General features: G+C 36.9%; 3 protein-coding genes across 9 annotated transcripts; all 3 read right to left on the bottom strand.

The window, feature by feature from the left end:
- Positions 1-353: 353 nt before the first annotated feature.
- Positions 354-8,053, bottom strand: chrna1 (cholinergic receptor, nicotinic, alpha 1 (muscle)). The gene is made up of 9 exons (XM_079882901.1): positions 7,860-8,053; positions 6,234-6,376; positions 6,059-6,103; positions 4,779-4,888; positions 4,435-4,630; positions 3,629-3,866; positions 2,639-2,862; positions 1,286-1,525; positions 354-1,091 (listed from the first exon to the last, which is right to left on the bottom strand). The coding sequence occupies exons 1-9, from the start codon at positions 7,903-7,905 to the stop codon at positions 963-965; spliced, it is 1,371 nt and encodes a 456-aa protein (XP_079739027.1). The 5' UTR covers positions 7,906-8,053; the 3' UTR covers positions 354-962.
- Positions 8,054-8,593: 540 nt separating this feature from the next.
- atp5mc3b (ATP synthase membrane subunit c locus 3b) lies at positions 8,594-10,934 on the bottom strand. Its single transcript, XM_079882902.1, has 5 exons — positions 10,854-10,934; positions 10,553-10,640; positions 9,806-9,883; positions 9,304-9,494; positions 8,594-8,896 (listed from the first exon to the last, which is right to left on the bottom strand). The coding sequence occupies exons 2-5, from the start codon at positions 10,589-10,591 to the stop codon at positions 8,782-8,784; spliced, it is 423 nt and encodes a 140-aa protein (XP_079739028.1). The 5' UTR covers positions 10,592-10,640; positions 10,854-10,934; the 3' UTR covers positions 8,594-8,781.
- Positions 10,935-11,520: 586 nt separating this feature from the next.
- On the bottom strand, positions 11,521-23,770 carry lnpk (lunapark, ER junction formation factor). 7 transcript variants are annotated; one of them, XM_079882894.1, is made up of 14 exons: positions 23,713-23,770; positions 18,633-18,681; positions 18,514-18,555; positions 17,187-17,374; positions 16,897-16,955; positions 16,753-16,793; positions 16,539-16,622; positions 15,853-15,904; positions 15,589-15,771; positions 14,881-14,986; positions 14,452-14,522; positions 14,207-14,371; positions 13,883-13,969; positions 11,527-12,724 (listed from the first exon to the last, which is right to left on the bottom strand). In XM_079882894.1, exons 1-14 carry the CDS (start codon positions 23,748-23,750, stop codon positions 12,543-12,545), a joined length of 1,347 nt encoding a protein of 448 aa, XP_079739020.1. In that variant the 5' UTR covers positions 23,751-23,770; the 3' UTR covers positions 11,527-12,542. The 7 variants fall into 7 exon arrangements, with proteins under 7 accessions (XP_079739024.1, XP_079739026.1, XP_079739025.1 ...); XM_079882896.1 differs by lacking the exon at positions 23,713-23,770 and adding an exon at positions 19,106-19,142; XM_079882895.1 differs by lacking the exon at positions 23,713-23,770 and adding an exon at positions 19,078-19,106.
- Positions 23,771-24,763: the final 993 nt, after the last annotated feature.

Genomic DNA, 24,763 nt, shown 5'->3' with positions numbered 1-24,763 from the left:
GTAGAGTAGACTGTGTAATAGAAAAGCTGAGCTCTGTTTGAATGTGGAAGTAACAGACATGTCAATCAGATTAAAATAGATAACCTCTAAATGTACTCATTTCTAAATAGGACTTTAAGATCATTTGTATAGTTTTGTGTGTGTGTGTGCGATTTATGCAATATTTTTGTCCTTTGTCTAAAGACAATTAATTTTCTACCCTGTGGGGATAGACAATAAAGTTTTTTAATTTGAAAAATTTGATTTTGATTTCTGGTCACTGTGAGAAAAAACAACAAGTGAGATGCCTGGAACATAAAACAGTCGCTGAACCAAAATTAATTATAGAAAGAAAACATGTACACTTATTGTAATAGTTTTAGACAAAGAAGTTTATGATGCATTCAAAGACAAATGTTTAATTTTTCAATCAGGCCTGTATGCATAATCAAAAACATTTTCAAACTAAAAAGAAACGTATAATAATCAGACCAAATAAAAACAGCAATATCATCAACCATTTGTTTGCTACTTAGGTTTAGGTTTTTTTTAATGAGCAGTTATATACACTCAAAAACAGTTTATTCATCCTTTTCTCTCTTTAAATATCATGCCATTCAAGTACATTGGTTACCACGGAAAACACAAACCAAGAAAAATAAAGACATTTTGAAACAAATCAAACATAGAAATTAAACAGAATAAAATATAATACACTCCTACGTAAAATAAATGCCACGAGTTCTCATGTTTCTCTGCATCTGTGCTTAATTTTGTCAAGATAAATAAGAACACAGTGTACTGACATTCTGAGGGATGGAGCAAGTGTTATAACAGATAGACTTTAAATAAAGAGAAACAAGTGGTGTGTGTTTTATTTTCCAGTTGTTGTCTAAGCACACTGTTCCAAGCAGCCTCTTTGCTACAGCTCAGCAGAGAGTCGAGTCACTCCAGTCCCTGGCTCGAGTTGGGCCTTTGGACTCTCACAGCATGCTGAGCTCGATCAGGCGTCCGGCAAACACCCCTAAAGTGCCAATAATACACACCGCCATGAACACGCATAGAAGAATGTGATCCAGGACCATAGCGACAAACTTCCATTCCTCTGCGGCCTAAATGAACAGACAGAGTGAAAGACAAAGTAGTCAGATGAAGAGGAAGGTTGAGTAAGTACTTTACAACTTCTGTTCAAAGAATTGCAAAAGTGCCTGGAAGAACAAACGTTGTGAAAGCTAAGGGGTAAAATGAAGGAGAAAGAAAGTATTATGGATAAGTAGAGCATAAAATGATGGAGATAAATTCTCACGTTGTTGGACTCCTCGTCGCTTTTCATGGTGTCTGCGATGTATTTAACACCCTCGATGGCACTACGTACATCAGGATTTTTGGTTATGGGAGAGTGGTAAGTGACAGAGGCTGGCATGGGCTTCCCTGATATGTCAGAGATGTCAAAATCGGCAGGAAAGAGATGCTTTTCCTGTCGTTCCTGGGATGGTCGCTTCATGGTGGAGAAAAACATCAGGTTTGGAATGGTGTCTATGAAGATCTGTAAAACAGAGGCATCCCTGATCAGAATATAAACAGGTTTATCAATAGCTCAAAGTAGGCAAAAATTGTAAAAAAGTAAAAATTGTACTTTACTAGCAGCACCAAATGGGACTGCAAAAATGATGACTCTCAACTCATGGATTTTGAACGTAACTTCCAAAAAAGTTTAGTTTTTTTCCCAGGTAAAAATAACAAAGTGTCAAAAATGCTAAGTAACTAAGTTATACCAAGTAAACTTAAGCAAAGTTCAAGTATATTTAAAAAAAAAACTTTCCAAAAAAAAAAATCAATGTACTAGAAGTATACTTGTAAGTGTACTATTTCAATACATTTTAGGACTTAAATTGGCTCATATTTTAGTTTAAGAAATGAAACCGTTAAGTGTACTTTAAGTGTAACAGTAGTACATTTTGAGTACACAATTAGTTTGCATCAAAGTTTTTCTTTTGTATTCCAACTATACTGTGAACTATACTACATGTGAACTTAATGATATACTGTTTTAGCTTATACTACAGGGTGGGCCATTTATATGGATACACCGTAATAACATGGGAATGGTTGGTGATATTAAAGTCCTGTTTGTGGACTTCTAAATGGCCACCATGGTCACCACCCATCTTGAGGAGTTTGCCCCCTCACATATACTAATGTGCCACAAACAGGACTTTAATATCACCAACCATTCCCATGTTATGACGGTGTATCCATATAAATGGCCCACCCTGTAGATCAGGGGTGTCCTCAGTCCTGGAGGGCCACTGTCCTGCAAAGTTTAGCTCCAACCACAATTAAACACCTCAACCAGCTAATCAAGGTCTCACTAGGCGTACTAGGCTGCGTTTAACTCCACTTTTAGACATACACTCGCAAACTTCCCTAAGCACTTCCCCTCGAGGGAATCCCCACCGCCATTTTGAAGCACGTTCAACTTCGTCAAGTGGACGATGGAAGTTTATTTGGCCAGACTCTTGACCCCTCGATTTTGACAGAGGGAGCGAGTCTACTCAACATGTACACTTCAGGCAGATCCATAGACCACAATGCACCATGATTGTGACGTCACAGCAGATCGCTGTGTATGATATTGGCATTATTTTGACATACGTACTTTGCGGACCCAGGCAGGCATGGTGTGTGTGCTGGGGGAGCGGTGGTGTGTGTTGATGACAATCACAGTGATGATGATAGAAGCAATGACAAAGATCATGGTGAAGAGCATGTATTTGCCGATGAGTGGAACGGCACTGGACGTGGAGGGGATCAACTCAACAATCACCAGCAAGAACACAGTCAGAGAAAGCAGGACAGAGATGCTGAGGGTCATCTTCTCACCTGCACACAACACAAGACAAGACAAAAACTAGTGAAGTTCAAAATGTCCATCAAGCTCTAAGTACCTGTCATTTGTAATATACTTAACAAGGACCAGTTATGGTTTTTTAACATTTTCAACTTTCTTTAGTGTGTACAAGTTACAACACACAAATTCCACTCCAGCGGGAGTTATTCTCTATATAAGTGTGCAATGTTTTTGAACTCCCTGATCGCCTTGATTGTAGGCGTTTCCTTCAGGGAACGTACATGTCACAATATTTAAATAATTCCCGCCCAAGGCATACTCAAAAAAAGGGGCGAGGCCTAGTTGAGATGAGCTGCATAGTGTGTGGAAAACGTGACATTTCCCAAACACGCCCGAAGTGGTTGACCAATCACAACACACTTGTCCAGGTGACCAATCAGAGCAAATTTCACTTTTCAGAAGGAGGGGCTTCATAGAGACAGGAACTAAACAGAGTGTTACTGACAGACTGGGAAAAGAGGTGCTGCATTAATGTAAAATTTGTGAAAAATTTTGAACTTTTAACCATGAAAACCTATTTTAGCAGACCCTAAAATCAAGCCTTTGTAAAAGGGCATAATATGGCCTCCTTAATTCATTGGATTATTCAAAAAATAGTCATTACCCCATGGTTATTTATATATTTTAAATATATTTCCAGCAAAAATATGATATAATGAATTCAAAATAAACTATGAAATAAGATTTTGGTCATACCCCAGCACACATGTACACTCACAAAAACACACAGAGAGTTACCAGAGTCTGTGGGCAAGTAGAACACAAGCCCAGTGAGGAAGGAGAACAGCATGCAGGGGATGATGACGTTCACGATGAAGTAGAGCGGGAGGCGGAGCAGGAGGAAGTGATAAGTGATGTCGAGGTAGGGTGTATCTGGACAGCAAGCATAATACACCCAGTGTTTCCAGTTCCTGTAATCCTTCATCACCCACTCCCCGCTCTCCATGAAATTACTGAGGTCTGGTCTGTCGCTGTCCTTAGACATACACAAAAAGATGCATTTATATCCTGGTTCATACAATAAGCAATGTACAGTCATTTATCCAGCTTATTTTGCAGTGCGGAAGCAAGAAATTTTCTGTGAATGTGCGAGACTTCCTATTCATTAGCCACTAACTAGAAGAATAATAAAGTGCACAGTAAAACAATTTGCATTTGTGTTTATGATTATGATAATCAATTTAAATAATATTATTTACATTTACATTTACATTTACATTTACATTTACTCATTTAGCTGACGCTTTTATCCAAAGCGACTTACAATTGCTATATATGTCAGAGGTCGCACGCCTCTGGAGCAACTAGGGGTTAAGTGTCTTGCTCAGGGACACATTGGTGGCTCACAGTGGATTCGAACCCGGGTCTCTCACATCAAAGACATGTGTCTTATCCATTGCGCCACACCACCCCCTATATTATAACAAATACCAGCCTCACACATTTAAGTTACATATGGCCGTACCTGCGCTTGCATTAAAACAAGATGGATACTATATCCTGATGGTCATGATGATTGGTGATCATGTGTGTGTTATAGTTACTGGGTTGATGATGACAAGGTTGCCATCATAGGTCCACGTTCCAAGTTTCATGCTGCAGTTCTGCAGGTCGAAGGGAAAGTGAAGGACCACGATCTCACAGTAGCTCTTAAAGATTGCTGGGGGAGTCCATGTTATCATACCCGTGTGCTCCAACATGACCTTTGTCTCATGGACGATGGCAAAGTCTCCATCAGCACTGCAGATACACAAATTAAGAAATATATCAGACCAGGTATACGCACATTTCAATTCATTTATTTTACCTGATAGACTCACACTAGCATACATACACTCAGATAAACACATGCAATTGGTGAAAGCCAACAGGACAAAGTGACTCATACTTGTTATAAAGCACTAAATCGGGTTTCCAGATGTCAGTGGAGGGAATTCTGATCTTCCTGATGCCACCATAGTCATCAGGATTCCACTGCAGATTCACATCCTTCCATTGCTGAACATGAGAAAAGGAGAAAAAGATTGATACATGTGTATTGACTCCTGGCTGTATATAATTTTAAAAGTCGGCATGAAACAGAAGTTGCAATCATATTCTTCCCTATTGTGATGTATGAAACAGGTTTACAAATGAGAGAAAAAATGTAGGATGGGACCTGATTTTGTCCATTGAGAATTGATTGCGATGGTTGTGGTTTGCTATTGCTGTGATCTCATGTGAGTGACAGGTTGCAGTAATGGAGAGGTTATTGTTCCATTGAACGTTGTCAGAGGATAGATGTTGTTATAAGGAGGAGGGGAATTTATTTTGATTAAATTCACCATGAAATCAAACTTGACTTCTTATTTTTTATGGAATATTGCAGTATTTATTATAAATTATTTATCCATGCACATCACTATAGCTTTTTTTATTTCACGCTCCTTCGTAATAATCAAAATAACTCCCCCTCCCTCTTGCAGTAAGATCTCTTCTCTGATTACGTGTTTTTTGGTGCAAGGGCCGGGCAACCTGTCAGTAACGAGATCACAGCAATGGGCGTACCACAACCATCCAGAAATCCAATCAATTCCTGTTGGACAAAATCAAGTCCCGTTCTGCATTTTTTCTTGTTTGAGAACCTGTTTCACTCTGATATACTTCACAATAGGGGAGAAAAACAGTCAGTTTCATGCTGACTTTAAAGATCATGATGGCACATGATTTTTCTAAAAAGAATAATGGTGTGCATAGATAAATAATTTATAATAAACACTGCAATTCTCCAAAAGAATTGTGTATTTTGATCTTAGGGTGATTTTATGGCAGGCAGCATATGTTGTACTGCCATTTATTCTTTAAAATTAACTTAGTTTAATTAAATCAAAATAAATCGTTGCAGAATGTAATTAGAATCATCATTAAAAAGAAAGACAACACCAGACACATTGCAATAAAGAGATTTAGTGGTTTTAACATAAAAATAATGGGGTTTTCTTCATGCAAAATATGATTTCAAATTTGTTTCTTATAATTTGAAGTTGAAATGTGAGCTGTTGACTGGTTTCAAGTGACCCAAGTATTTGGCATATTAAATGTTATAGTACAGAATGTACAGAAGTAAACATTTTGATATCTACTTTGATATCAGCACACAGGAACTGAAACAGCAGCTCAAACCCACACCTGCTTTAGCCGTACATTACTGGAGACAATCTGATTAACTTCATCCTGTAAAAAAGAAAAGGTAGGTATGGAGGGTAAGAGAAAAGAAAAAGTATATGGTTTTGCAATGTAAACTTTTAATCGTAATAATAAAACTTTAATTAGAATACAAGAAATACAAATGAACAGAATTTACCACGCTGATAAGCTGAATGAGTTGTAGTCCAACAGTAACCACTACTGGATCCTTAAAATGGCTGACAGGACGAACAACCTTGTTATATCCGGTAAACAGAGTCTTTACTAATCTTGTCTCATCTTCTGAGCACAGTGCTGGTCCTGCAACACAAGCACACACACTACTTCGATGTCCTGTGAGAATAACTTATCACCCTACTCTTCTTATTCACAAACTAACACAAACACACACACACACACACACACACACACACACACACACACACACACACACACACACACACACACACACACACACACACACACACACACACACACACACATCCATCCTAAACAGCACACAGGATTAAAGTTGAAGGACTCAAGCAACTGCATATGACATACACACACACGTTGTGTTTTCATGTTTTACGGGGACTCAATAGACATAATGATTTTTATACTGTACAAACTGTATATTCTGTCCCCTAATCCTTGCCCTACCCATCACAGAAAACCTTCTACATTTTTATGTTTTCAAAAAATATAATTTTGTATGATTTATAAGCTGTTTTCCTCATGGGGACCAAACAATGTTCCCACAAGGACAAGGTTTTTTAGATATTGCCATCTTTTTGGGGACATTTTGTCCCCATAGGGTTAACCAGGCCACCCACACACACACAAGGACACACACTGACACTAAGACACACTGATGTCTGAGTAATTTGGTGTCTATTTTTTTAATAACCATAACTAACGGAAGTAATGCAGAAATTCTGCAGGCAAATAAGCAATTTATTCAGATAACTGGGTATCACTGGTTTGTCGAAATTATGATGTTTTGTTTCTTATACATCTCTGAGCCATTTTTGGGAGGAATAATTAAGTAAATAATTTCCCACATTTCCATATAATTTAATTAGAAAATGTGACCATTTCTTTTGCAATATTTGATTGATTTGCATTGTTTTACAAATATGCATATTAGAAGTGTACAGTCAGGTAAACGAGTGAACGTTTGGGTCCACATGTACATTTACAGTATTTCAGATACAAACATCAAACAAGGAGCTTTTCCGGTTTAAGTTTAAGCCAGTATCACTTCGCCCTGAAGCAGAGCCTTGACTTCAGCCTCAGCTAAGAGATTAAGCATAAAAGAAACAGAAAATGCAAAGAGAGAGAGACGAGATGCTAATATTTGTTAGCAAATAGCACAAAATTGCCCTCTGACACACTGATCTCATATCACCCACAAAGCACCTGAATGACGCCGGCAGGCCGCGCACTTGCACCTGTCAATCAAACGGGACGCATTGTATGCATTGCATACCATACAGAGAAGCATAGAAAACTTTTAAAAGTGTTTAAAAACTAAATCATTTTAGCATAACGTATCGCTATGAAAATGAACCTGTATCGGTTTCCAACAAAAGCTTGGGTGAAATAGCTAAACGATTATCCGCTTTCGTAGTCGTCAGAGGTGATTTCTAAGTACACTATTATTCTCCATAATAGCATAGATACAGCTAAACTAAAGCCTTTATCAATGTATTATAACTCATGGTCATTTTAATTACTTTGTCGTCTATTTAATAGGGCAGGTTCCCCATACAAGAATCTAAAAGAAAAAGTGGTTACTCACCAAATAGAAAAGGCAAAAATGGCAAAATCAGTATAAAGTTATTCATCTCCTTGTTATGGGAAAGTCCGTGTAGTCGTCTGAAGGAAATAATCTATAAGAGCACAGCTACAGTTGTCTGTGCGTCCTGACTGTGGCTCAACTCTGCGTGTGTGAGAGTTGCACTATTGTTAAACACGCATGTGGCGCGCGCTGGCAGCTGTCAGAGTCAGCGCGAGACAAACATTGCTGCACGTGCGTGCTTGGGTTAAACTTAAAGCGCTACGCATCAAATGTCTTAATGTAACCATTTCAGTTCATCTAAACCGATTGTTGTCACGGTAATAATTCAAATAAAAGTCTAAAATTCGTCCCCTGTAGCCCCCTTGTAGTTGCAAGAAATTATATGATAAATTATTGTAGAATATGTGAAGCAACATTTACTGATGCTTTTGTACATTTAATTCTTTATACTCAGAAACCTAATTATTGCACAATAATTTTATATATTGATACATCAAATACATTTTATAACCTACAAGAAACAAACTAAATAAAGTTTAAGGATTATCATTTAGATTTCTGGTAAACCAAGTAATGTGTAATCTCTGAGACATTCTGTAACAAATTATGGCACAATAAATGGTTGACATGAATTATTGAAATAATTAAAAGTAACCCATTTTAAAACACTCCCCAAATAGCTTGAAATCTGCAAAGGACATGCGTCTACATTCAAGAAATAAAAGGCATTTGAATATTTTAAATAGTGAAATACATGTATTTATTCTGTATTTGGATACATTTTTACAATACATGTTTTATCTTCTCAGCCTTCAACAAAACTTGGAAAATGTACAATTTTATGACACCAACACAGAACTCTTTTGGTAGCCAGTGTAAAACACGTCGTCACAGCTGTGGGAAGAGGTGGACGGAGCAGTATTTACATGGCAAACAGAATGAGGAAAGCCACCATCAAACAGAAGAGACCCATAGCCTCAGACAGGGCAAATCCCAAGATAGCATATGAGAACAACTGCTGCTTCAGAGATGGGTTCCTGTAAGAGAGAAGGAGAGGTCATGGGTCATTCATCACCAGATCTCTGTAATGAAGCTGGCTTTAGGTCATGGACAAAAGACATCGGCTCCCAACAGTGTGATGCTTGACAGATGAGTTTGCTCAAGTTGAACTAGATAAACTCAATATTTTACACAATACTACACTTGCATCGCTGCAATAGTCAAGCATAGTTCTTAATTAAACTTTAAAATAACTGAAAATGAAACTATAAAAAATATTTTTGAAAAATACCAAATTGTGTTTACATTGGACCACCATCTGGAAAGTCATCAAGTACTGCCATATCCAGAAGCAGTCATTCTGTTTCTGGATATGGCAGCTGATGGAAAAAAAGAGGGTAAGCATTAAGGGGTCATTTCAGTGGTTTGTGTTGGTCTAGTCTACCTGGCATATCCAATAATGAGACTGCCGAACACTGTTCCGATTCCAGCTCCTGAACCTGCCACTCCCACAGTGGCGGCACCAGCACCAATGAACTTGGCGGCTGTGTCGATGTCACGGCTTATGGCGCTTGTCTGAAAACCCCGCACTGCAACCTGGGAAACGGCGGTCTGTGGCAGGAAGGCTGGGCTGGCCTTTAAAATAAGGCACAATAAATCAAAATTAATGAACTGCAACAACCATCCCTCGACAAAAAAATAAATCTCTCTGCAGATAAATTAAAATGACATTATGCAACAGTTTTATAATGCAAGCAAGTTCACATAATGAAGGAATGTATCTTAAGGTGACAAAGTCCTTGCATAGGGAAAAACTCAAGAATAGCATTTCTTTCAATACTTAGCTTCAAAACAGCTTTAAAGAAAATGCATATTTCATTCTTGTGTTCAAAAGAACATTTAAGTACCACTGATGTTAAACATCAGCAAATACATAAACCGCTCACCTCTGCAGAGCTGACATCTGGCCTGGAGAGCACAGAGGCAGAGAGTGGTCTGTACAGCGCCCTTGAGCCAGAGCGGACCTGAGACACGGATCAGAAAAGCCATTAGCACCCAAGACATAAGATTACATTCATTAGGAGTGCTGTACTTCAGGCTGACACACAGGACTGTTGCTTCAGCATTTGAATGAAGTGGGAGGGGCCATGTCAAGGAAAGTACATTTATTATGTGCAACAATTAGAAATTATACATGACATCTGGAATGTGACTGGTAAAATGTCAACTGAACAAAACACAACATTTATATTTAAAGGAATAAAAGGTTTGTGGCAAGTCCAGAGCAAAGGGAAAGCAACAAACCAGGACATAACCATTGCAGCCTTGATTAAAATCAACCATCACTACCATTTTTACCCTTTAGCTCTAATGCAATACATTTAAAAAGAGTTGTTTCACATTTCAGTAATACACGAAACATGGACAGGCATACTGTCATATTGTTATAATGACCTTGACTTCGGTGGAATCGCAGTTCAGATGATAGCATTAGCAACACAACAGCTATTAGCTGCCCATTGACATATTAGCCACAATGACATATAGAAACACGAATTTTGCAGCAGCAATTTTTGATTTAGATGCAAATAACGCATGTCAAATGGACAGAGTTAGGTGCACCAGGCCTCTTGTATAACTCTCTGACCATATCCATTGTATTGCAGCTCATCATAATCATCATAAATACTCACCAGTGCGGGTGCGGACACGAACTTTGCACAGGCGTACATGTTTGATTGAGCTCGCTGACTGTGGTGAAGAATAAACCCGCGTCTGTCTCTATTGGGGAAAAAGACGACAGTTTAAGGTCAATGCAATATCAGCGCTTTCAAAACAATATCAGGCACTAAATAGCTGCTTTTCCAAGGGTAGTACAATCAGTAGAACGTGAAATAGATCAAATGATTTGAAAAATACATTTAAAGCGCAATGATGGTATACGATTGTGACAATTTAGCTTCGCCGGTTCCCATTTAGCTCTCCTTTACTTACCCGGCTGCAGAGGTCGAACCGCTGAGGAACTACTGCGCATGCCCGACCCTCTATTTAATGAAGCACCCGGATGCATGAATGACGCGTTTGAAGGTCATTCAATGGTGCTTTATTTAAAACCGCATTGAGGGCAAAGAAAACACTCTTATTTACTGCCTTTTCTCTCTTCTAACAGACAGCAACAATATGTATAAGAGAAATGAGTGTATTAAAATAAGGTGAAAGTAAATTGACATAGCACACAGACAACTTTTGTAAATAAAATATAAACAATTAGGCTACTAAACTTAACATACTTAAGTTTCTCATACTTGCTAATAGGCTACTAAGGATACACAAGAAAAAGATGACTAGGATCATGAGAGAATTTATAGTTTTCAACAAATATTTCATGACAAAATATAGCTTGTTTTAGGGGGTTGTATAAAAATACAAGGGCACATATAAAAAAGGAACTGTTGGTATAAAACACTGAATCTACTTTAAAATTATTGATCTATTATCTATAGTTAATTATGCATGAAAGATTTGCTGAGGCACAGGTCTCAGAAACATTCATGTCTCACTTAGCCTTTCCATATTGTGCTTTTTCATTTCTAAAACATTAATTTGGTAGACTCCAATTTGCCGTCTACTAGAGAAAAACCTCAATTTCATGATAATGTTTAAAGAATCATGCTTTAGATAAGAAACATTTATTGGCATGTACAGACTGTAAAAGCAGCAGACATGTGCAAGTATTGACAAACAAGTACAAACTGATAATTCCAGTTTTAAAGTACATACATATTATGTGTTGCTGTTGAGATAAGAATCAATTCACCATGAACACCACAACGAAATAACTAATGCAGAATTTAGAGGAACAATAGTCGATAACTACCAAACTATCATTCTCATCCAATTTTTTTATTCATGAATACATTTTAGTGTCACTTCTGGCATCATTTGACTTGTAAAGCGTAAACATCCATGCATAACATCCTATGTATGGACACCAATTATTGTGACAGATTTTGCTATCTTGTAAACAGTGCAGAAAGTCATATTTCTTAACCAGAAAGGCACAAAACAGTTGAATTATTCACAAATAAGTAAACCATTGGCCAGAAAAACACAAGCAATTAAAACAACTCGAAACAAAATAAATAAATATTTAAGAATCAAAATAGTGCATTTAGCAAAAAAAAAAAAAAGGAAAAAAAAGTTAAAAGCATCACTTCTCTAGAAGACCAACGCTTTTGATAAGAGTGTATTTTTGTTCAGCTCTCACTTTGCAGGTTTCAAATAATTCTGTAAACACAATGAAAGCTAAACTCATAGCTATGATGGCTAAACATTTCTTGCTACCTGCTTTTGTCATTTACTATGCAATATTAAATGCTAACACTGTAAAATTATTCTAGGCTTCAACACTTTAGCAACTGCAGTTTGTTTTGTCAGCCTCATAAACAAACCATGCACAGGAACTGCACCGGGTCCGCACCACACCATTAATATTACAAATTGTAATGTGATTAGCCCACTATATGTGAACGATGTGGTGCATTTAAATAAATCAGCAGTAAAAACTCTTACCAGCCTTCAGAATTACTAAGATGTACTAAATGAACATGCTAGAGAGACAAATTAAAACAAAACATGCCAAAAACCAAAAGCTCTTGTGAACAGTGTTGATCATAAACATGTTTAGTTTGATTCATCCTCTTTCTGCTGTTCCTCCTCAGCTGCAGCTTCCTCCTGTGGGACATCCATTGAGGGGGACGGGCTACGTCGAGGCTGTGACACCTCTGCCTCGGTTTCATGTGCGACAGGGGGATCTTCAGCGGTGGGGTCCTGAGGGTCAGCAGGTGTAGTTCTTTCCACGTCATCTGTAAAAGTTAAATAATGAAATAAAATAATTGGCACTCCTGAGAGCCATGGCACTGTTGTGGGTGTGTAAGAAAGTATGCGTATTAGGCCTGTTAATGCATCATAAAAAGAATATAATTTGTGGAATTGTTCATTCAGTATGATAATACATGTTTAAAAGAAGCACAATATGCATTATCAAAACTGTAAATTAGCTTAAATTATTATTAATCGTACAAAAAACTAAAATTACGACAATGAACCATGCACTTAGGTTTGAAAATAAGATCAGATCGGATTTTTTAAAGAAAAATATTCAGCATTTTAGACATTCAGTCTCTAAGCATCTTACCATCTTGCTAAATTTAATATTAACATTGCAGATAACTGTTGCTCCACAAAAATAAAAAAACATCTTTTTGATTGCTATTTCTATTTTTGTGTGTATATATATATAGATATAGATATATAAATGGACAAAAACATCTATTTGAATATAGAGCAAAAAATACCTGAATGTCAAATGCAGAATGTTCATTAAGACAGATATAAAAATAAAAAACTTAAATCACACATTAGAAGACATTTTTCATATATACCATTTACAGCCATTTACAAACACACCTTCTCGCCTTGTAATGGTGACAGTCATTATTGTGTTGTGTGATTTTGTGTATGAGAGGGAATATGAAATGATTGCGATCATGATTATGTTACCCACAGTAACTGAAAAGAGCAGAGAATACTTTAGCACCAAAGCATCATGCAGTGCATAAACTACTGGTCAAAAGATTAGGGTGAGTAAGATTTTTATTTTTTACTTCAATTCATATTTTTATTCAGCAAGGACACATTAAACTGATCAAAAGTGACAGTAAAGATGTTTATAATTTTACAAAACAAATCTATATCAAATAAATTTTATTTTTAGGGTTTTTTTATTCATCAAAAGACCGTAAAAAAACAATGGTTTAAATTACATTTAAATATATTTAAAAGAAAACAGCTATTTTAAAATGTATCTAAATATTACTGTTTTACTGTATTTTTAATCAAATAAATGCAGCCATTGTGAGCATAAGACACTTTCAAAAACAATAGAAAAATCACACCGACCCCAAACTTTTGAATGGTAGTGTATGTGTAAGTAAAGTGAGTCTGTGCGTAGGTTCTGGGACCTGAGTGAATTCTCTTGAAACTATGAACTTTACTCCAGGGGGTGCCAGAGTGTGAAACCCGAGAGGAGCGGGCCGAGACAATATGGTCTAAAAACACATAAATAAAATAAAATACAACATACATTCATACATACACTAACATACAAATGATAAATGTAAATGATTTCAAAACTGCATGCATGGACTTCCAAATTTGTTTGCTCTCCTCTTGGAGGCTTTCCAGTTGCAGTTTTAAGACTGATTGAAAAATGACATGACAAGATGCCACAATGATTTTATGAGGTCATCATAATGATGTCACTGGCTGTCAGCAGCATGAAATACCTTCAGGGGCGTCACTGTCCTCTGGTGTCTCGGTGGCGGCCGAAGATTGTGTTTCAGGAGATTCAGAGCGAAGTCTGCGCTCAAAACTGAACTCTGGGAGTCTGGGTGCCTGGGGGCGTGTCTTTCTTGCCGGGTTCATGAAGTAGCAATAAGCACAACGGAATGCTGTAACGTTAAACATCACACATGAGTATCCTCAGGCCAAAAGCTGCACAGATCCATAGTGTGCTCTGACAGGCTCTTACCTACATACTCAAATTCCTCCTTCAAAGCCATACCATTGTGGGAAAAACACTGCTGGCAAATCAATGCATATCTGAATGTATAAGAATAAATGGGGGGGAAGGCAAGAGACAAATCATTCTCACATGTATTGACATAATTCTGGACTGTAGAGCAGTGTTCTTCAACCCTGCTCCTGAAGGACCCCCAACAATGCACGTTTTCTTTTCCTCCCTAAACAAACACACCTGATTCAACTCATCAGCTCATTAACCCATGTGATAATGAGCTGATGAATTGAATCAGGTGTGTTTGATTAGGGAGACAAAGAAAACGTGCAGTGTTGGGGGTCCTTCAGGAGCAGGGTTGAAGAACACTGCTGTAGAGTGTTCAGTGTGTTTCTCTGAGTAGCCTGAAAGTCAAGCCGGGTGTATATTATTCCGGTGTAATACCTGTTCTGAGGTCCATCTCCCACCAAATACTCAAGGACTCTGTCCACAGAGCTACGCTCTCGTGGAAGAATGGGTCGAGCGAGAGGTGGCCCAGGGGGATGCATACCTGAAATGATCAAGAACAATCAACACTTCATCAGTCCACAAATCGGGAAAATGATATGCCAGAACTTCAAAGTAAATGCAAATGACAGTGAAAAGTCTATAATGTTCAGTCTGTAGCTAAAACTATGGATGCACAATATATAGATTATCGGCCTATATTACAGTTTGTAAAATGTATTTGGTAATATACGTCAATACTGAAAATTTAATTATGCATGCTCATTTCCCGGACTTTTTACATTTACTCACTTAAAATGTATCTAAAAAACTCTAATCATTTAATAGCATATCTCAAAACATTTGAATGCATATCTCAGTATTTAAAATGATTGATTTTGTTTTAACTTATTTGGTTAAAACTGTACTGTATTTTAATCTCAGCCATATACTCTATGATAAAAGACACCAATGTTCATAAATCAGGTACATTTATTCAAGAATAAAAGAATGCATGATATGAGCCATTAATTATAAAATTCAATTGATTTATGGTCACAGGATATATTATCTGCTATTTTATCAGAATTTCACATCTGTTTTACAATATTCATTTACTTATTCATGTGAGGACATGTAAGTAACACACGTATGAGTTTACTAAACCTGATCCAGGTCCTGGTGAATAAGGATTAATGTTTCTTCTCATCATTTGTTGTGATGTTTCTGCCGGAGACCCAGCGAGCCCTTTCTCTGGAGGTCCTCCTGGGGCAGTACGATGTGGTGTGGCTCCTGGGGTCATGGGACCGGGTCCAGGAGTTGCCATGGCAACATGCCGCTGCCGTAGGTCTGTATATAATGAGAGTATAAAGTGCATTGTGCATACAGAAAACAAAAGAACTCAGTCAAAAAACAAAAGGAAACACAAACCTTGTCCTGGTCTAGGGGTCATGTGGGGTCTGACCGGAGTGGCTTCTGCTTCCTGTAAACACAAACCAAGCATTCATCTACCACAACTCATCTTAAATATGCTAGCTTCAAACATAAATCCATATTCCCTTCATCTGTCTGAAACCCTATTCAAGCTTTAAAGGGATAGTTCACTGAAAATGTTTAATTATCTCATAATTTCATGCCATCCCGAACATTTTTAGGAAAATAATTAATCTCTGTGAGTCTATAAAATACCATTGAAAGGGTGCAGCTCGGTCGATGCTTGAAAAGCCACACACAGCGATCATGACGGTAAGTGAGGTGATAGGTATGTAAGAAAAATACTTTAACTCATAAATCTACTGGTCTACTGTCTTTCACGAGAGATGTTGTGACGCATATTTTTCTTACACACACCTATCGTTTCACTTCAGAAGATTGAAGAAAATTGTTTCTGGGGTTGTATGGATTATCGTTGTTTGTGGTTTTTCAAGCTTCAGCCAAGCGGCACCCATTCACTTGCATTATATGGACTCACAGAGATTGATTATTTTCATAAAAATCTTTGTTCGTGTTTATCTGAAGAAAGAAAGTTATATACATCGGGGATGACATGAGGGCGAGTAAAATGAATCATTTTTTGGGTGAACTATCCCTTTAATATTACACATGACTGGACTTACTGCTTTCCTCTTAGATTCTGGATCGAATCTCTCCAATATGAGCTTAGCATTTTTGTAGGTCTCCGTTTCCATCACCTCCTCAAGCTGACAAAAACAGAATTCATTTGTTTTATGGAACATACAGACAGTTTTATTCATCTGAAATATTGGAATCCACAAACAAGCTTAGCTCCTTAGAAAGCTTCGGTTCTAATGTGTCTGAAATCACACTTACTATTTTTCGTTTCTTTGTTTTTAAATCATCTAGTTTTTCATCTGAAACAGAAAAAAAAAGACCAGTCAGACCATCAAATTACATCAAAACTGTTCGTGAAGACAATGAAGAAAAGATGAAGTAAACAACATATAATAAGCTTACTGTTTCTCTCTGTGCGTTTGGCGAAAAGGAAGATGAGTAGTTTTCGTAGTATTAACACTCTATGAAGAAACATAAAAGATCAAATTATGCAAGAGAACAAAACTACCTAAATAGTTGACAATACAATAACATTGACCTCCCTTAAATAAACAACCTTTAAAAAGTATGCAATACATATAATAAGTAGTAATGCCTGCATAATTACATCAGCTGGACTAAAAATAGTAATACAATAAGCATGCTTAATACGATATATCATTGTCTGTCCAGCAATAATACTTAGGACTCACAGTGCTGGAAATGCTAGCAGAGGCAGGGCAGTGATGATGCGAGCGCTCCACTGCTCAGGGAAGTACAGGTAATACACACACAGACATGTGATCAGGTACAAAGCAGATGAGTAGAAGAGAAGCCGGCCCACCCACAACTTCAGCAAGCGCTGGTTCTTTGTACGGAACTCCTCAAGGTCAGTTATGTCCTATGGATTCAAGTCATAATGCAATATCGTAAGTTAATTAGCAATGCCATTATGTTATATGTTGTAAAAATGCTTTGTAAGGTAACGTAGAATGCGTTCATATGATCTCATTTAACCCTATAAAGCCTACAGTATTATTTTTTATATGCATTTCTTATTATCATCATCATCATCATCATCATCATCATCAAAACTTTGCTGAAGAACCTGTTTTTACACAATTTTTACATGCCTTCTGTTGTCTGACTGATAGTTTATACTTGTTTAGAGAGCAAAAGGCATTTTAGTATAATTGTAAAAATGTCCACATACAGGTCATGTACATGCATTATATGTTTTTAACTACAGAGCTTTGATCATAAAAGTAAGCATTTTATTATTAGGAGACATAGACAGTCAATATGCGTTTTATGCAAGTAGTCACATTGATCTTACTTATAAATATCAGCAACTGCACAAAAATGCATATTGTTGCTCAGTTTGGAATGTGTTTTGTCCTTTTTGAGTACAATATGGGCCATAAATGCCTTTTATATCAAATATGATACAAAACGCAAACTTTTTGTTTACATTTCATTTTATATTTTGTCTAAATTTTCAATAAACTATTTCATTTCAAAAACATATATTACTTAATATATCAGGCTTGAGGATTTATCCAATTTTATTAAAGTGAAGTAAGTTAAAATGGTCGCAGTGTGCCACGTTACAGCATGCCATTAAGAATCCTAAACACAACATAAATCTGTGAAACACTGACCCTGCTAAAGCAGAACCTGTGACTACTGAATGTCGGACATGAGCTCTGTTAGTTACAGTTGAAAGTTTGGGGTGAAATTAAACATAAAAGCCCTCTGGTATTGCAAAGTGTATTCCTATAGCTCACTCTAAACCAAAGCAGTGACCACTACTGGGCAGTTAAGGTCAACCGCAGCAATCCAGCGAACAGATGGTCCTGTCAATACAGTCTCCAGACAGATGGAGGCTTCGGGAGGAGAGCCAGGAATGAGTAAAGCAAGGAAATGCAGCCAGTAAAAGGGTTCAGATGATGACATACAGCTCTGTGATGTGTGATAAGGTCACAATGGCTGAAAGAAGTCTGCGGGTTTGAAAGGGCAGGACAACAGTGGGGAACATACCTTATCCAGAGTCTCTAGAATATCCACAGTGGAAGTTTTAGTCTGTAAAAACATAACGATTACATTGTTTATTGAAAGGGTTTGATTAGGGAAACTGGCAAAAAGAGTGAAATACACACCTTCCACCGTGAAATTATGGCTCCCATTGTCAGAACTGCAAATCCAGACCTTAGAGCAAACAAAAAACATCTAATAACGCTTACAACACATTCACTGCCTCTGTCTGGAAGACATCACTTGCACATTCATTACTAGGAAACACAATCCTGTCTTGGAATTGGGATCAGTCATCTAATCAACAACATGGGTTGGAAAGGCAAACCTTAAAGGAATACCAGTATATTCACCTGACAAATAAGAAAACATTGCAAATCTGGTCTTATTATTGAAACGGTTATTACTACGACAACAGGCAGGGACTGACTGGCAGTAAACACCTGCCCTGCCTTTTCACCAGCCTAAAACTGTCCTGAATCTAATTCGCTCAGTGGAAAACCGTAAGCAGTGTGATGTAAACATATTTTCATTATATTAATATTCGGTGGAGCATTTTGTAAGACAAACATTTGCAAGAGTTCACTCGTTAACTTGCCTTCTACAGAGATGGAACGGAGGCTGAGCCTGTGCGTGTGACGGTGACGTATTTAGTTTTCGGAAGTTAATTTGAACCTTCAAAATAAAAGTCGCGTACATTTAAAAGCCTTGAACCAAAATTTCGCATCTAACCATGATTATTAAATTTAATTCTGCATTAAAAATGCATTGGCTGCATGGTTCAATCCTACGTATAATTTAGTTAGAAGAAAGTAATCACGAATTACAGTATAAAATAATTATTGTTATTATCTTAATTATTATTAATTAATAATAATTATTTAAAATAACAATGGAAAGAAGGAAGGTTATGAAATTAAGGAACGGTGATAGGCCTACTTGCAAATATACAGTTTGTAAATATAAAAATAGGAATCGAGGGTGTTTTAGCTGCCGAATTGTATTGAGAACAGTTGTAGACTGTAAAAAAAAGGTTTATACGCATATTTTAGAAGGATAAGCATCTGTAAGAAATTTGTGAGCTAATTTTAAACAACCTTTCACTTGTTTAGGCTATATATTCAGAGGACCCTGTTGAATATGTTAAGGTGAGGCATTATAAATTAGCTACATCTTTGATAATTCTGCTAAAACAACAACAATAAAAAAATATAAAAAGACCAGGAATCTTTAGCTCGCCAATTATTTTTTAACCCAGCAAAATGTAAATGCAATCACAATTTAAAATAAATTTTAAGTTGTATAGAGCTCAGCTAGCCTTAACTGTTATGAATGCTGCATAAAACTGTTCTACCGAGCGATACATGTCTCTTTCACACGTACACGCGCGCACACATCAAGGTAACAATGAATTTCAATATTAAAGTTTAGTGTTATAGGGCAGGTTATAATGTTACAAATTGTGCTTATTCTAATATGCACAAATATAAATTCTCTCTCAACCCACCACAGACACGCACACACATTTTAACACCTTTATCGTAGCCTATTGCATTATTTTTTCTAAAGTCATGCTATAGGCCTAAATGAAATTGCATGATTTTAATTAAAGTTGCAATTGTTTTAAAAGATATTTACAAGATAACAGGGTGAGATGCCCCGACCTCTGCTCAAGCCTGGAGAAAGAAAAAAACATTCGACAGCACTGCAGCTAAACAGGCGACACGCGTTCCGTTTAATGATGAGCTGAAAATGACTTGAAAATATCTGTACAGACCCATTTTGGCTAAACGTATGTTTTTGATACTAAAGCAGGACTTGGGCTTTTAGATTTTTTCGTCATAAAATTATGCCCGAATTAACACGCAAAGAACTAGCCCATAATGTGCAGAAATAGCCTATAAAGGCTCCAAAAGGAGGTTTTCACATTAGTAATGCCATTGAAGATCTATTTTTGTTCACCAAAAACCTTTCAATGAACAGTTAAAATAACCATTTTCTAAGTGCAAAGAAAATTGTAATAATCTTAAGAACATTTTTCCTTTATAAAGAACCTTTTGTCCAATATCAATTTCCATGTTAAGGGCTCTTCATGGAACCATCGATGCCAATAAAGAACCTGTGGTTCAATAAAGGAAGTACAATAATGTAATGCTGCGCATTTTACCGGACTTCTCCCTATATATTTTGAGGTATTTCGGGCGTTTCTGTTTCCTTTATTTGTTCGTTTTTGTAGAATGTAAATGGCAACGCTGGCAACGCCACTGTGGTGTAGAAAATCTGCGGTTTCTAAGCTCTTCCCAGCTCAAAAGTTGATTTACAGCTCAGGTTGTAAAACGGTTTTTACGAGCCTCGCGCGTCCGTCATTGGGTCTCACAGATGAGACGCGCCACGGGCTCGCGGTAATATTGGCCCCTCTCTTCCCTTCCCACGCGCTTTGTCGAACAGAAAAGCTCCGGACGAGGACGTCTCTCAGCATTTCTCGTTGTGTTTCATTTGTGCAGAATATTTTACTTGCTTTTTTGTTCTTTGCTTTTCCCCCCTCTTATTTAAAATAGCTTTTCGTCTATTTTCCTTAGGGAATATTCTAAATAGGTCGTTTTTACATCAAATGGTAAGTGCAGCTGCAAAATCAAACTTACATTAGGCTAATATATTTTTGTCTTTTAAAATAATTTGTAATGATTTTTTTCTGAATAATCAGTCGCTTTATCAATGCGTAGCCTAATTGTGAAGCTATAACGGGACAATTCGTATAGTCTGGTCTGTCGAGTGAGAGAAATTTTAAATATAAATTATAAAGACATGACAAGTTTGAGATGAAGTCAGAAAGTCAAAATGTGTTATGCATTTGTTTTCTACGAGTAAACCTGAATTATGCTAGCCTATATTGTTCTGTTTTCTTTGTTAACGAATCATTTAAATGTGAAAGCGAGAGGGTCGTTTTAATTTACTACCTTACTGCATTGCGGCGAGAAGAGAGAGAGAGAGAGAGGGGGGGGGGGGGGGGGGGCTTACTAGCAGATTTCTCAAATTGCAGTTAAATTATTTTATTACATAAACAAGACACCAATTTTATTTCGATTTGGAAATACAAAAATAGAAAATGTCTGAAATTGGCAACATGAAATAAAAAAATATTCAAAATAGCACAATTTTCTTTTATTTAGCCTATATTTTAATGTGGCCGAACAATTGATAAAAATGTCTTTTAACCTTTAAATTGTATTTTAATTAAAAGGTTTTTGCTTGAAATGAAGGGTGTAGCCTTTTCAATTTTCGGGTGCGAATTAGGCAACGCCTTTTCATTTTGTTTTCTGGACTGTGGAAAACGATGTGCTCCCAATTTGCAGATATTCCATTTCTGCGCAAAGCTTTGTTCCGTCGTCTATATATACCCTGTAGAACCGAATGTGTGTTTCCACTGCACATTCACAGATTCGGTTTTAGGGGAGTATATGGACGATGCAAAAACGTCTGCTTTCAAGATAAAACCACTTCAGTTATTGAATAGAACCCATAAACGACCAAACCACTGTTAAAATGATGTTTCGTTTATTTGAATAAATTGCAATTGCAAAACAAACGGTTCTTTCTTTAAGTCTTTGTTTTTTCATTGCCGTTAAAATACCACTGTCGTGATTTGTCTAACATCCTAAATAATTATAACATATTTAGGTTTATAAGTGTTTACTGTATTGAATGTTGTTTCTATTCTCTGCCCTTTCTTTTGGAGAACAGGGTGAGATGCTCCGACATCTGCTCAAGCCTGGAAAATTCTACAGCACCATAAAATGCATGCATGCATGAGCTGAAAAGTGACTTGGAAATATCTGTAAATGTATTAAATCTAATGAGCTCTAATAAAATGCGAGTGTACAAATGTGTCCTTTCATGTTTATTAATGAATACAATAGCCTAGCCAACAATAATTAAAAAATATATTATATAAAATATAATATAAAAAATATATTATATTATAATATATATTATAATTCAATATCTCTGTTTATTGTTCATCTATTAATAACATAGACTATTATATTAATCTTTTATATATAAGTATTAGGCCTATGGGATATTTACATTTTAAAACAACGAAGAAAGGTTTTATGCGTCTGTTTTATTACATAGACCTTCATTTTACAAGTTTTCACATAGGCCTGCTATTAATATGTAGGTTATATGCTTATATTATTGTTCACATAGAGATGTAAGTAAGGATTGTAATCAACATTGGTATAACAATTATATGACGAAAGAACAATTGAGATGCAGCTCACACACAGTGGAAAGAGCGCGCGCGCGCGCGCTACCGGCCCGCGCACATGATTTAAGGCTCGCGCCCATCTAATGGCACCTTGCAACTCCACTATTAAAATACATTAGCACATAAATACATATAAAATATTTAGAATTTCAAAGCCTTACACGATTTTGTATTATGGTTACAACGAAATAAAATAGGCTATCAAGGTTTTAAGAACAGGCCCTATGTTGCAAAAAGCACAAAGCAGTGAAAGGCCACATTCATATTCCGCGATCGGAAGTGGAGGATTTACCTAGACTATAGGCTAAAGAATCCAAAGGGAAGTAGGAATAGTAGGATTTAGACTGAGAAGACGAGAAGAATCAAGAATCAGAATCGACCATACCGAAAAACAAAGTTCAGAATCATCATCCTGGATTATATGGACACTGCGGAATGTTGAACATGCCCTTCTCCATTGCAGAGCCTACCAATGAACGACAAATACTGGAAACAAAATTGAAGGAAGAAGGTGCAAACCATATGAATTTAGAGCATTTAATGAGTCAGCTTCAATGAAACAAACATATTAGAATAGCTCTGATAAATTATCTAAAAGAATCAGGAAATGATAGCCTATAAGAATATAATGTTTTCAAAATGTATTTTGTTTTTATTTCTTTTGTAAATGTATTTATTTGTGACATGATCAAGGTACTGCAAAGAGATAGGCTACATAAAATTGATCAGAGGATCATTGGTAAATCTTTTGCTCTATCCTATATAGCCTATCTCTTGAATTGTAAAGCTAAATTACACCTCGACCATGATCTAGAGCGTGTGTTACATATTTGTAGCAAGAAAATGTATACTTCTGTTGTGACTCCTCATGTCCCTTCTGTGGTCGAATTGCTATTGTCCTACCTTTAGAAAAACTGACTTGTGACTAGACTTACGCCGGAGGTCTAATGATTTCTGGCGTATTCGGTCCCATCTCTGGAATGTTCTAAAGAATTTATGTTGAATGTCTTTATTTCTTGACTCTTAATTGTTTTTTTTTTTTGGGTGCTATTATCCTCCACTCAATCCTTGAACTCAGTTGATGGATGATTGTATATGCCGCCTTGACATACACACACCTGTACCACGGTTTTGATATTGTAAAACTATATATATATATATACAGTGAGGAAAATAAGTATTTGAACACCCTGCTATTTTGCAAGTTCTCCCACTTGGAAATCATGGAGGGGTCTGAAATTGTCATCGTAGGTGCATGTCCACTGTGAGAGACATAATCTAAAAAAAAAAAATCCAGAAATCACAATATATGATTTTTTAACTATTTATTTGTATGATACAGCTGCAAATAAGTATTTGAACACCTGTCTATCAGCTAGAATTCTGACCCTCAAAGACCTGTTAGTCTGCCTTTAAAATGTCCACCTCCACTCCATTTATTATCCTAAATTAGATGCACCTGTTTGAGGTCGTTAGCTGCATAAAGACACCTGTCCACCCCATACAATCAGTAAGAATCCAACTACTAACATGGCCAAGACCAAAGAGCTGTCCAAAGACACTAGAGACAAAATTGTACACCTCCACAAGGCTGGAAAGGGCTACGGGGAAATTGCCAAGCAGCTTGGTGAAAAAAGGTCCACTGTTGGAGCAATCATTAGAAAATGGAAGAAGCTAAACATGACTGTCAATGGTTTGAAATCATGCATGGAAGGTTCCCCTGCTTAAACCAGCACATGTCAAGGCCCGTCTTAAGTTTGCCAATGACCATTTGGATGATCCAGAGGAGCCATGGGAGAAAGTCATGTGGTCAGATGAGACCAAAATAGAACTTTTTGGTCATAATTCCACTAAACGTGTTTGGAGGAAGAAGAATGATGAGTACCATCCCAAGAACACCATCCCTACTGTGAAGCATGGGGGTGGTAGCATCATGCTTTGGGGGTGTTTTTCTGCACATGGGACAGGGCGACTGCACTGTATTAA

This window comes from Squalius cephalus (assembly GCF_949319135.1).
Source record: "Squalius cephalus genome assembly, chromosome: 10".
NCBI classification, from domain to species: Eukaryota; Metazoa; Chordata; class Actinopteri; order Cypriniformes; family Leuciscidae; genus Squalius; species Squalius cephalus.
This window is presented reverse-complemented; position numbering and strand designations above follow the sequence as displayed.

Coding starts and splice junctions, on each gene's coding strand:
- lnpk (XM_079882894.1), bottom strand. CDS start 23,750: ATGGGACCGAATACGCCAGAAATCATTAGACCTCCGGC. Junction 16,794..16,896: donor CAAACGCACAGAGAGAAACA/GTAAGCTTATTA, acceptor TTTCTGTTTCAG/ATGAAAAACTAGATGATTTA. Junction 14,372..14,451: donor GGAGGAATTTGAGTATGTAG/GTAAGAGCCTGT, acceptor TTAACGTTACAG/CATTCCGTTGTGCTTATTGC.
- atp5mc3b (XM_079882902.1), bottom strand. CDS start 10,591: ATGTACGCCTGTGCAAAGTTCGTGTCCGCACCCGCACTG. Junction 9,495..9,805: donor CAGATGTCAGCTCTGCAGAG/GTGAGCGGTTTA, acceptor CTTATTTTAAAG/GCCAGCCCAGCCTTCCTGCC. Junction 8,897..9,303: donor CTCATTATTGGATATGCCAG/GTAGACTAGACC, acceptor TCTCTCTTACAG/GAACCCATCTCTGAAGCAGC.
- chrna1 (XM_079882901.1), bottom strand. CDS start 7,905: ATGAATAACTTTATACTGATTTTGCCATTTTTGCCTTTTCTATTTG. Junction 6,377..7,859: donor ATTTTTGCCTTTTCTATTTG/GTGAGTAACCAC, acceptor CTTGTGTTGCAG/GACCAGCACTGTGCTCAGAA. Junction 1,526..2,638: donor TGCCTGCCTGGGTCCGCAAA/GTACGTATGTCA, acceptor TCTGTTTTACAG/ATCTTCATAGACACCATTCC.